Raw genomic sequence first — 13,914 nt, 5'->3', positions numbered from 1 at the left:
CTGGGAGACTCCCACTCCGGGGCTGGGCGACTCTCTCTCTCCCTCTCTCTCTCTCTCTGTCTCTCTGTCTCTCTGTCTCTCTGTCTCTCTGTCTCTCTGTCTCACAACGCTCTCAAACCACGAACTCGGGCACGAACCAACTCTCAAGCCCTGTCTGACGCGGGGGGCTCGGGGCAGGGTCTTATATGGCCCCTCCCCAGCCTTACCCAAATGTTTGAAGCCCCTCCTCTCGCTGCCGTTGTGAGCCACTCCCCTTGGGCTCCGATTGGCTGCTCGCCGCCTACCGGCCACTCCCCTGCAGCTCCTCCCTTCGGCCTTGCCAGACTTGTTCCAGGCCTAGCACATGGCATTTCAGCTCAAAGAACACCTAACTCACTGGCCTGCTCAACGCAAACTAACACAGGAAAGGAGACTACACTTACATTCACTAAGAAATAACTGAACTAAAGTGAGGCTACATGTTGTGGTGCAACTACCTACGAGGGGGGTCATTCTTTATTCACAAAACCGCAACACTATTTTGCGCTATCTCGGCTTCTAGTCAACCTAGAAACTTAATTAAATATGCTAATCCTATGTTTTCTGGGTCAAGGAATCCAGTAAAGGCCTCAAAATAGTGCTCAGGATTATAGAAAAGCAACAAACATATCCTGAATCGCTGATCCATAAATGTCCAAAACAGCAGCTCACTATATTTCCTTTTCCTGAAGAGTCCTAAGGCTAGCAAGGTGGCCTCGAGGGCCTCAAAGCCATCCAGCCTGGGTCTGAATCCCGACCCAGCTATAAGCTGTTGTCCCAGACTTTCACAGGTAGGTTGATTCATCAATGTGTGTGCCATCCCTCAAGTGGACGTTAAACTGGGCATCCCGTCTGCTGGCATTCATTGGTGGACGTTAGAGATCCCACGATGTCCTTCGCAAATTGTAGGCAAGCTATCGCCAACACCCTGAACAAAATTCCTGCCCCGACTTCCTGAGTCGGAGTGGCGACCCCTCCAGGATTGTAGCTTAGTAACTGCTTCAGCACCACCTCAAGCACATACATGCTCAAGATCTTCCATATTTTGTTGTTTTTTCCCCTGCAACATTTTTCTCTCGCTTGACCTCGCACTACAGCTCTGATGATTATGATATTACCTGGGCATGAGCAGAGGGTACATTGTTTTTTTAAATCTTTCTATGTGTGCAAAACAGGAACCGTTTCTTACTTCCCTTCTAATTTTACCTGCATCTATCGGAGGCTGTCTGCTAGTTGTTGCTGCCCTGCTTAATGATATGAAAACTGATTTGCCTGACTTGACCCGAATCTCCACCTGGCCTGACCTTGACCCGCAGTTGGCAATGCTTGTGTGTCGTGCAGGTGGAGGGAGGCCCTTAGGGCCGGGAAGCACGTGCAGCTGGCTCGCAATGTCGAGCACGAATAACATTGCCCAGGCGCGAAAGATGGTGGAGCAGCTGCGGATAGAGGCGAGCTTCGAGAGGATAAAGGTATCAGGGCTGGGTCTTCTTTGAGCTTTTGAGGCTGGTGGGATGATGAGTCCACATTGTGGAATATATGTACCTTGGAGACAAAATATACCAGGCCCTATGAGTAAGTAAGGAGATTTATTTGCAATGGAGGTTTAAAATATTGATGTGTAGTTGACATGCTCCATTAAGGCCTATATGGCTGATTATGCTTGAGCCATATCCTGTAAAGGATGCTGAGAGAAGAATACGTTCCATTTGCATATGGTTCATAATCTGCTTCTTCAAAGACCTGTTGGGGTGTACTTTATTGCACTTGACCCAACACCTTGTTTCCTCTTTGCACTGGTTTTAATAACTTTCTGGGCATTTGAACACCAAGCGAAGACACAGTTTATGCCCTTCACATTTTTAAAGTCTGATATCCAATTGCAGTCAAGGCCTTGGAGCATTTGTTTCAAAGGGGGTGTTTGACCAATGACCATCTAATGGATTGTTGAAAAGGAGTCCCGGAGGGGGTGAGAGTTTGTGAGATTTGGCGATTTAGTGACGAGCGGAAGGGCACAGGGGGCTTCCCTTGAGGCAGTGCAGATCCTTTTGAAGTCGGGTCACACCTGCGCTTTGCTTTTTATCTGTAGATCCTTTTCTCTCGCTAGCGAGAGATGCTTTGCCGCCGCCATTTGTGCTGCATGAAGTTTTTTGGTGCATTGTATGTACACGCAGGTTTTGACACCCAAATGGAACTTTGCTCGACCATTTGTCCACAGGTCTCCAAAGCCTCCTCAGACCTCATGCGATACTGCAATGAGCACGCGAAGAGTGACCCGCTGCTCGTCGGAATCCCAAACTCCGAAAATCCCTTCAAGGATAAGAAGCCATGCACCATTCTGTAGCCGTTGACTCGCCATTTCCAGCACCTTCACCCGTCTTTTTGGCTCTCCACCAACCGATCTTTTTTCTTGCCCTACGCCAGCCCGTTTGCCATGGTCTGGCTGCAAAGCAACAGCTTGGCACATTTAGAGATTGCATTGCTGTCATATTTGCTTTCTTTTCTTTCCTAATCTGCATTCTTCCTCCTTTATCTCCCTCCTGCTTATTTTAGCTTCCCCCTTCCTACCTCACCTCCACACTCCTCTCTTCTCTTCCTCCTACAACTATATTTACTTCTATTTTCCATCTCCATATCAGGTGAAAAGTATGATGCACATGTTGATGAAAGCCAAAATGAGCAGGGAGATTAAGGAAAAGTAAACACGCCCTTGCTTTCAGTCTGGTTCCGAGCGCACACTTGTGCCATTGTGCAAGCCAGGCTAAGGGTACTGAAGTTAGCCATGCCATATTCATCTGCCAAAAAAAACCTTGTATTCCCCTCCTACTTTCTCCTCCTCCTCCTCTTCTTCCTCTTATTTCTCTGATAGTCCGACCAGTGACCTAGTTAGTTCTCCACACTAAACATTATGACCTATTGTGCCATGTTGTACAATCCTGCCTCTGCCCATCCACGGCTCGCCTACCACACTCTCCGGGCCAAGCCACTCGGGAATACAGGAATTATAGCAACGGATTGCCAACGCATTGCTATTTTGTATATTGTTATTGCTCTTTGAATTGTTTTTGCTTATCACAAGTAGACATATTTGGTGCAAGTTTTTTGTTGTTGCTGTAGTCATTAAGGTGTAATTTCCATAAATATTTTCCAGCAGTGTTTCCTTTCTCCAGCATTATGATGGTTATGTATCCAGCCTGTGGTCAGAATACCCTGCCACCATGATGTTAGTGCAAGAGAGGAGCCCAATTTGGATGGTTGTCGTATCACACCAGTGATCCCAGATTTGGAGATGACTCTTCTACAGCGACTTCTTGATCGAGCGAAATGAGAGTGATCGTACGTGCGTATTCGTTCCAAGGACAAATGGGAGTAGCAAGAAGTGACAGGTGATTGTTTTCTGTAGTTGCCAAACTTTTACACGGCACAAAGAGGCGAGGGGTCGGTTGTGGTGTGCTCTACTTCGTGTGTCGTGTTTTGTCCATGTTCCGGCAATTTGTGGGAAACTGGTCCAATAGAGAAAAATTAAATAGCAGAGATGTTTGGTTTTTTCCCCCTGCTCTGTCTGTCTGTCTCGTTCACTCTCCCATCCTCTGTTTCTCACTCTGCCCGTTACGCAAACAGCCTGTATTTTGTGACCCAGATCCGCCCGTGAATGTGGGTTAGGTGGTTTACTCCCAAACGGCTACGCTTTGATCCAGCGTCCTGCGCTGTGGCGCCCAAATCCTCGTCATGTCTGCGGCAAGCAACTTGGAGTGTCGAACAGGGACTTCACTGTATGCTTAACAGCCATCTCAACCTCAATTCTTTAGCATCGATCATGGATTCTATTTCGGTTCTTTCTCTCCATCTAGAATCTCTCCTCCATCCTTTTCCCCTTGACAAAATCACTTGGGTAATATGGTAAATGTAACGTGTGTAGATAATACTGTTAGTGTTTCTGTCTTTAAAATGCGAGCAGCCGTGTCAGTTACTCTTTATGTTTTAGTTTTTATGGAAAACCTTATCCTGTTTGGCGGATTTTGTAAGCGCTTGTATAATGATAAGACGTTGCTTCTGTTCAGACCACTTGTTCTGCCAAGCACTGTCTCTCCCGCTGGATGTCTTGTCTCATTTTCGCGGCTCCTTTACCCCTATTAATGACCAATAAAGCTGGTGATGTTTTAAAAAGACCCACGTCTTGCTTCTTTTGGTGTAGCAAATCCTTGTGTGTTATGATTAAAGTGATGCTTACAAATAGCAACCTCTTGCGTTTTGCAGCCGCGGTCGAAGTAACAATTACCATCCTTGATGGGACAAATGGCCTCCTGCTTCGAAGTTCCTTGTGTATGTCATATGCAACTACAACGGCACTCGGTAGAGTGCATACCTCCGCTAGGCTGAATGGTTTAGGTTTTGTATCCAACTGACTGAACGGATCTGCATCCAGACCTTAAACAAAATTGAATTGGCTTCTTCTTGCACCCACCTGTCCGATCCACCAAGTTTTGTCATAACTCGTCCACAGCATTTTGAGATATTGTGCTTATTATACATCATTTTTGGCCCTATCTCTCCATGCTGAAGAATCACTATATAAATTTTTAAAAAATTTTTTTTTAAATAAAATAACTATTTTTGAAAACCTTTTAAAATTTATTGTATCCAGATCTGGATATTCACCAAAATTTAATCAATTTGTTCTTGTAAAACACCTCACCTGTCCACCAAGCTTCATCCAAATCCATCTATAACTTTTTGAGATGGCCTGTTGACAAATGGACAAACAATCAAACAAGAAAATGTGCATAGTATGATTTTTGTGAAATCTAAATAAACAATATGCTTCCAGGTTTTGATCGCTGAACCAATTAATTGACCCAATGTGCAAATTCTGTTCAACTTAGCAGAGTACCCAGCCTCTGGGTGGCTGCAGCTTGCCTTTTACTTGCTGAAAAAGTATAGTCTGTGTATTGCAAGAAGACTCCATATAATGTTTGTGTGGTGTGCGGCGAAGGGGTGTAAAGGGCTAATGGGTCTAAGTAGTCCAAAGGTTCTACAGGGCTCTATTGCGGTCTTAAGGGGTCTAAAGGTTTAAAGGGTTCTGAAGATCTCAAAAATATTTTACAATAGTAGTTAAGGTCTAATGAGGTCTCTCGTGTCTAAAGAGGGTCTAATTGCAATTAAATATATAATTGACAAGGGGTCTAAGCAATCTAAAGGGTGTAAAGGTCTTGAGGGGTCTAAAGGGTGTAAACTATAAAGGATTGGGGTGTAAAGGGTCGAAAGGAGGTATAAAGGCTCTTAAAAGGTCCAAAGGGTCTAAAAGGTATAAAATTGTCTAAGGGTATGTTCCAACAGTAATAAAGGGTCTAAGGGGCCTATAGGGTTTAAGAAGTCTAAAGTGTCGAAAGAGGGTAAAGTGGATCTAAAGGACTAAGTGTCAAGCGATCTAAAGTGTGTAAAGGTCTTCATGAGAATAAAAGGTCCAAAGGATCCATGGGTCTAAAGGGTCAAAGCAATCTATAGGTTGCAAAGGACTAAAAGGTGAAAAAGTATAAACGGTCTTAAAAGGTTCTTTATCTATAAGGTCGAAAAAAGTCGAAGAGGTATAAAGGTCTAAATGTCTAAAAAGTATGTTCCAAAAGTCCGTAATTAATAGACGTAGTCATGGTCTAATAATACGTAATTAATAGACATACTCACGTGGGTCGACCGAGGCTTCACCTCGATGAGGGTTCACTGTCCGTCCATGTTTTTCTGTATTATATACAGTACAGTCATACATCGCCATCTTTGTGTTCACGTTCCACGATTTTGCGTATCTGCGCTTACCTTTTAGACACCCTTTCCGATACTTTTCCGATCGGCCTCCTTGCCGATACTCCATAGCATAGGATAGTACCCGCAGACAATATTGAACCCTTCCTCCCTATACTGCTTCACCAGGATGAAGATTACCGCATCGCTTCACTTTAAACTGGTTCGGATTTCATGTTTTTAAACACTTTAAATTTTTATACACCTTGAATGAGGATGCAACATAACAAAAGGAACAATATAAAGGAGCAAAATAATCTTTCTGAAGAAAAAGAAAAATGGCGATAGAACATGCTGAAGAAGAAGAAGAACCCCGTATTCATTTTCATCGTTCTGTAGCATTGGGGATTCCTATTGGGAATGCCACGGACGGCACTTGAAACTTCTACCAGGCTGCTCCACACACACAAAAAAAAAATTATGGAAGACTGCATGGTCCTGTCTTCACCAAGACAAGATCAAATCATAAAAGACTTGAGGGTACTGTGGGTCGCTCCTCTGGGATATCACAGCGCTGGATTGTAAAGGTACCGTGAACAAAAATGTTTGTGTATATATATATTATATTATATATATATATATATATATATATATATATACATACATACATACATACATACATACATATATATATATATATATATATATACATACATACATACATACATACATACATACATACATACATACATACATATATATATATATATATATATATATATACATACATACATACATACATACATACATACATACATACATACATACATATATATATATATACATACATACATACATACATACATACATACATACATACATACATACATACATATATATATATATATATATATATATATATATATATATAGTAATGAACGGCCGTTGGGAATTATATCCAATAAATCCATTTTATCGTTCTCCAACCGATATTTTTTTTGTCTTAATGACAACGTTTCAGCCAGCAACCCGGCGTGCATTGTGCCTCCACGAGTCTTTTGCTCTTGATAAAGGCTAGTGGAGGCCCAGTGCACGCCGGGTTGCTGGCTGAAACGTTGTCATTAAGACAAAAAATATATAGGTTGGAGAACGATAAAATGGATTATATATACATATTGCCTTCAGAAAGTATTCACATCCCTTGACTTTTTCACGTTTGGTTGTGTTAAAGCCTGAATTGAAAATGGATTAAATTGAGATTTTTTTTGTCACTGATCTAAAAATAATACCCCATAATGTTAGCAGAATTCTTTTTTTAGAAATTCCTACATAATAATTAAAACATGAAATACAGAAATATCTAATTTACATGAGTATTCAAACCCCTGAGTCAATACTTTAGAAGCGCCTTTGACAGTGATTACATCTTTGAGTCTTCTTGAATATGTCTGTATCAACCTTGCACATCTGGATTTGGGGAGTTTCTCCCATTCTTCCTTGTAGATTTGCTCAAGCTCTGTCAAGTTGGATGGGGAGCATCAGTGAACAGCAATCTTCAAGTCTTTCCACAGATCCTCAATGGGATTCAAGTCTGGGCTTTGGCTGGGCCTCTCAAGGACTTTCACGTTCTTGTTCTGAAGCCATTCCATTGTTGCTTTGGCTGTATGCTTGGGGTCATTGCCTTGTTGGAACATAAATCTTCACCCTAGTTGAAGGTCTTTTTCACTCTGAAGCAGGTTCTCCTCAAGGATTTGCCTGTATTTGGCTCCATTCGTTGTTCCCTATATCCTTACAAGTCTCTCAGTCCCTGCTGCTGAAAAGCATCCCCATAGCATGATGCTGCCACCACAATGCTTCACGGTAGTAGCGCTTTGCGTTCAGGCCAAATAGTTCAATTTTCGTCTCATCAGACCACATAGTCTTTTGCCTCATGCTCTCAGTCTTTCACATGCCTTTTTGCAAACTCCAGGCATGCTGTCACATGCCTTTTTCTGAGGAGTGGCTTCCATCTGGCCACTCTCCCATAAAGACTAGATTGGTGAAGTGCTGCAGCGACTGTTGTCCTTCTGGCAGGTTCTTCCATCTCAACCAAGGAACTCGGTAGTTCTGTCAGAGTGATCATTGAGTTCCTGTTCACCACCTTGACCAAGGTCTTTCTTGCTCATTTTGGTCAGACGGCCAGCTCTAGGAAGTCTTGGTAGCTCGATATTCTTTCCATTTGCTAATGATGGAGCTCACTGTGCTCATGGGAACTTTCAACACTAAAAATTGTTTTTATCCTTCCCTTGATCTATGCCTCCTCACAATTCTATCTTGTAGTTCTATGGACAGTTCCTTGGACTTCATCTTGGAGTTTCTGCTCTGTTATGCACTGTCAACTGTGGGACCTTATATATAAAGTTGTGGTTCTTTCGAAATAATGTCCAATCAATTGAATTGGCCATAAGTGGACTCCAATCAAGTTGTAGAGACGTCTCAAGGATGATCAATGAAAATTGGATGCACCTGAGCTCAATTTGGAGTGTCATAGCAAAGGGGTTGAATATTTACTCACTCAGGACATTTCAGCTTTTCGTTTTTAATTAGTTTGTGAAAAATTCTTTTAAAAATCAATTCTATTTTGACATTATGGGACATTCTGTGTAGGTCAGTGTCCAAAAATTTCAATTGAATCCATTTTAAATTCAGTAATGCTCTAGAAAAGTTCATACAAAGGGTTGCCAATTTGATTCATACACCTGCATGAAGAAGTAAATGTATTTTATTTGCCAGATGTAGGGCGCCCCTTTATATGAACTTTTCTAGAGCATTACTTGGTTCCTCCTAAGTACACAAGGGTAGTCCTGAATGCACACGAGATTTTTTTGAATGCTCCTTATTTTGTATTGTTTAGAATTTTCTAACAGCTATGGAATGTCCCTTCCTTTCTACACTTTGCCACATGGCACATATCCTTATATAAAGGGGCCTCTTCTATGCCCCTGACATTCCACCCAAGAATGTCCCTTTCTTTTCTATAGTTTTCCACATGGCACATCCCATATAAAGGGGCCTTTTCTATTCCCCTGGCATTTTTCACAACATACATTTTAAATGCAAACAAAATACATTTGTTAATCGCACAAGACTTTATTCAAGACGATATAAAGGACATGAAAAAGTAAGGGGAAAAATTTTTCAACGCAGATGGGAATCGAACCCATAATCCTGAGTTTAGGAGTCTGATGCTTTATCCATTAGGCCATTAAGCTAGCACATTAGATGTGGGTAATAACATTTTGAAGAGTTATAAAGTATGTATATATTTTTATATATTTATTTATGTATATATATATATATATTTATATATATTTAATTTTAAAGCAAAAACTACAGCACTTAGGTGGAATTTGTTTCGAAAGCCATTAACCTGACGTATTGGCCGATATATATTCCAAGTTTCAGCTAGTTTCAATGTATAACCCTTGAGATATGAGCACCAATACATTTTGGGTGGACGGACGGACAGACACCAACGTGATTTCGAGGAATTTCTAAATAAAACTCATGAATGTGGAAACAGACGTTGCTGAAATTTGGACATATTACCTCAATGTACAAAGCATTTAGTTCTGAAATTTGCAGCCGATTTCGTCCAGTAAAAGCCGAGAAACACATTTTCAGTCCCCGTGTTGAAGCTGCATCCAGAGAAACGATCCCTTATATAAAGGGAGGGGCGCTTTACGCCTCCTTTGATATATATATATATATATATAGTCGCATAATGACTGATATATAACCGAAAGGTTTTCAGAGTCACAGGTGTATGGAAGGCTCACTGCGTTGCCCTGATGAAGCCCCAACAAGTGCGAAACCAGGTCGGTAACTGAGTTTTGCATACACTTGTGACAGTATCTGAATTCAACATCCACAATGACGCACTGCTGGATGGCCCCTGCGGAGCTTGGCAGGCAATGCGGACATGCGTGGCGTTGACGTCATGACGTTCCCTCATTTGGTTGGAGCGTCAAATTACAGATACTAATAAACTAATATATATATATATATATATATATATATATATATATATATATATATATATGTAATGCATCACGTTTTGGCAAAAGCAAGACTTTGCAAAAAAGCCAATGGGGGCCATTTGCGAATGTAACGAATTTGAGAAGTGTAACGGTTTTGAGAAGTGTAACAATTTTGGAGAAAGTGTAACGAATGTGAAAAGTATGGTTTTGTTGTGTGTAACACCCTCGTAATGTAAATAATGGTCGCAGCCGTCCTCCTAGTTAATTCCATGAAACTTACACACAGGCCACGATATATCTTTTTAAATAGTTTATTTCCTTATTCTATGTAGGCTAAATATGTGTTTCCCACTAGATTGACTCTGCATTGCATCAAACGAAATAAAGCGTAGGCCCCTCCGATGATCCATGGCAGCTCAAGTGCCAAGGATTCCCCCACTTGAGCTTTGACAGCAACCGTTTATTGCAGTACTGAACTGCTGTGCAACGTGACGGCGCCTTACCTGCAGCTGCTGACCGGTTTTCGCCATTTGCGGCCATTACGAACAAGGGGAGTGGCTAGAGAAGACGGGTCGCCCCCCTCGTCATAGGGGGGAGGAGTAAGTCGGCCCCGCTCATCCAACCCAGAACAAGGGGTTTGGCTAAGAGAGGGCGGAGCGGGAACCCCCGAGAAAGTGCGCGAAGGTTCGGTGAGAAACCAATATAAGCCGCCGCGGGACGCACTCCACCCTCTTGCTCTGACCCCGTCCTCTTGCTTGCTGTCGCTCGTTGTTGCTGGGGAGAAGGAAGACGCCTGAACGAGCAGGTGTGTGTGAGCCATCGTGCGACCAGCTGCGCTGCAGCTAAGGGGCCGCAGGCCACGAAAAGGACGCGCCAGGCAGCAATCCACGCTGGACCCTCCATTGCCTCCCAAAACAACCATCCATCCTCAAGCCATACCTGCCTGCAATATCCCCCATGTAAGTGTGAACGTCGTCTGTCTTGAATGTTGTCCTGGGGTTTTTAAGTAAATTGAATAGTATAAGCTAACGATTCACTGTGTATCTGCTCCTTCCATTCGCTGAATATAACCGATTGCTCTCGTTGCTCGGGCTTGTGAAAATACTTAATAAATCCTGTTATTCCTCCGTACTTCTTCTTCTTCTTCATTCTCGTTCGGTCGCTTTAGAGGTTTCCCGATTGAATAGCGGTGGCGTGATCCGGCCAAAGTTTGGGGTAAATCGGGTTTTAGTTAGGGGAATAACTGTTCGGTCGCGGTAATACCAACCGCTCGGTCAAAATAACATCTTAACCGCGTCCGCAACAATATATATATATATATATATGTAATGCATCACGTTTTGACAAAAGCAAGACTTTGCAAAAAAGCCAATGGGGGCCATTTGCAGGACATTATTTTTCACAATTAATCTAAAAAAAACAAATTCCATGAATTAAACTACCATTTGCAATTTATTTCATTAATTTTTATTTAAAAATAAAAAAAGTTATTAAAACAAACAACCTTCAGTGACTTTTGGCCCACCCTGTGTATATATATATATATATATATATATATATATATATATATATATATATATATATACATATATACATATATATATATATATATATATATATATATTGTAACGGTTCTGAGAAGTGTAACGGTTTTTTTGAGAAGTGTAACAATTTTGGAGGAAGTGTAACGAATGTAAAAACGTTACAATGTGAACGTTACAAAAGTATGGTAACACCCTGGTAATGTAAATAATGGTCGCAGCCGTCCTCCTAGTTAATTCCATGAAACTTACACGCAGGTCACGATATATCTTTTTAAATAGTGTATTTCCTTATTCTATGTAGGCTAAATATGTGTTTCCCACTAGATTGACTTTGCATTGTATCAAACAAAATAAGCATAGGCCCTTGCAATTTCCCCAAACATCTCCGCTCTCCAAAGTTCTTTTAAAAGAGGGTGCGAGTTGTGTTCAATCCCGCAAGCCGCCATTGCCCATGTGCTAACCTCGGAGAAGAAAGGCGTGTCTCCACCTCGTCATAGAGGGGAGGAGTGAGCCAGCCCTAACAGCCAATCAGCACCGCGGTGAGTGACCCGGTAGGCGCGCCCTCGCAGCCGGCGGCTTGATTCCGCCCGAGGTGATAAAAGCGACTGTAAGGGACTGCTTCATCAGATGACTTGGGAGATGACCTGGGAGGTGAGCAAAGAGGCGGCACCACGAGGAGCGGTGAGATGCGAAACGCTCCAAGCCAAAGAGGAGAGGTACTCGGAAAGGAAACCAGCTTTGGAGAGACGCGCTGAAAGGAGGGAGACGGCTCCACCAGGAAGAAGAGGAGCAGGTGTGCCGAGCCAGCGCGTGACGTCTACAGCAGCGGATACGCGACGGAGGATTTTCCCGCCAAAAACCGCTGCTGCCTCCGACCTCGCCTCCCTCTCCAGCAATCCACCTCAAGCCCTACCTGCCTGCAATATCCCCCGTGTAAGTGTGAACGTCGTCTGTCCTACTCGTTGTCTTGGGGTTAAGTAACATGAATAGTGTAAGTTAACAATTCGCTGTGTGACTGCTTCTTCCATCCATTGCTTGTGTGTGTATAATAAATCTGTTCTTCCTCCGTACTCTGTCTTCTTCTTCTTCTTCATTCTCTTTCGGTCGTTTTAGAGGTTTCCCGATTGAATATCTGTGGAGCGATCTGGTCAACGTTCGGGTGAAATCGGGTTCTAATCGGGGAGTAACTGTTCGGACGCGGTAATACCAAACCGCTCGGTAAAATAACATCTAAAAACCGCGTCTGTAACAATTGGTGTCAGGAGTGGGATGAGGCGGAACGGTGCCCCCTCGTGGGGACGGGGTTCCGACCGGGGGAGATTGAGCCATCGGGCCCGGGACCGCAAGGTGCCGCGCCGAGATGGTGCGTGGAGCCTCGGTCCAACCAAACCACCTCCCTTGAACAGAAAGCCGGACGGATTCAACCTGCAGGCGACCAAACAACCCGAATTCATTGCTCGGCTTTACGAACCGAGTTTAATGATGTCACGACGCACCGAGGCTAGGATATAGTGGACTGTGATGATGGTGATAGTGATAGTGATCGTGATTTGATACGAAATTTATAATAGTGGGTAGAATTGGCAGCAAATGGAAAATTTTTGAATTGGTTGGAATTTGGACGAGCAAAATTTATAGTGAGAGACCCCCGATGTGGTGGGATGGCAAATCCACCATCCCTCACAGGTGGGGCAAATGCGCTATAGCTTATGGGGTTGATGGCAGTGAAAACTAGCCCGGGTGGGTTAGGTTATATTGATAGGGATCTAGCGAAGATGACATTAGGTAACGTTAAGGGTTAGATAGTGACTGATACCTGTAGTGGGGACGCAGGTAGATTAGAGTGGATGATAATGACGAGGGAGCGCAATAGTTTAAAGGGACGACTGGGAAGCGCAAGTTTCAGAGGGGAGTAGTTAGCTGAGATGATGCCGTGTGTGTGAGGATTGAACAGGTGTGATTGCACAGGTGTGCAACTGAACAGGTGAATGGAGCAGTGTATGAGGGAGTAGTGGTGATTGCGTGTTGTGCTGACCAAATGGTCCAGGAAGAAAGGAGGGTGCAGGTGGCACCAGGTGTGAGGGCACAGGTGTGCAACAACAGGTGTATGTGGCTGTGTGGAATAAATGGTAGGGTGGAATAAATGGAGTATTGGAATGGATGGTCGTGGAGTGAGTATGGTGGAAATTGTGGAGTGGAGTGGATGGTGTGAATGGGGGAAGAGTGGACCCCCATCACGGATACCCGGGGCGGGTAGTGTAAGTGTTAGGTAGAGGGTATAGGTAAATTGTGGTTGGATATTGGCAGCTGTGGTGCGGGTGAAAGAATGGTCTTTGAATGGGTGCAGCAGTGTGGTGGAAATGCCTGGGCGTGTAGCCTGTTAGTGTGTGTAGTTGGTTTGGGCACTCCACCACTGTGAGGATGTCGGCCAGGTGAGGCCGCAGGTGGGCTCTGGGAGCCGGTAGTAGTTGTTGTGGATGGGGCCCGAGGATCCGGAGGACGGACCCGGGTAGCCCAGTGCCAGAGGGCACCGAGTGGGGTGACAGAGCCAGGAGGGGCCTGCCCCAGTTAGATAGGTTAGGGTGAGGAGCTAGGTAAGC

The 13,914-nt window shown here is 43.5% G+C and overlaps 1 protein-coding gene across 3 annotated transcripts in view; it reads left to right on the top strand.

Moving 5' to 3' along the window:
- The window catches only part of GNG7 (G protein subunit gamma 7), a 202,887-nt gene extending 198,703 nt beyond the window's left edge, over nt 1-4,184 (top strand). For all 3 annotated transcript variants that reach the window (XM_068118198.2, XM_068118206.2, XM_068118211.2), the window contains 2 exons: nt 1,360-1,487; nt 2,234-4,184. In XM_068118198.2, coding sequence (XP_067974299.1) covers nt 1,407-1,487; nt 2,234-2,359 — 207 coding nt within the window. In that variant the 5' untranslated portion in view covers nt 1,360-1,406 and the 3' untranslated portion in view covers nt 2,360-4,184. The remainder of the gene's footprint in view (nt 1-1,359; nt 1,488-2,233) is intronic.
- The last annotated feature ends 9,730 nt before the right edge of the window (nt 4,185-13,914 follow it).

Source organism: Myxine glutinosa, chromosome 1 (assembly GCF_964187855.1).
Source record: "Myxine glutinosa chromosome 1, kmMyxGlut1.1, whole genome shotgun sequence".
Taxonomy (NCBI): Eukaryota; Metazoa; Chordata; class Myxini; order Myxiniformes; family Myxinidae; genus Myxine; species Myxine glutinosa.
Note: the sequence above shows the minus strand (reverse complement) of the source record. Positions and strands in the feature narration are given on the sequence as shown.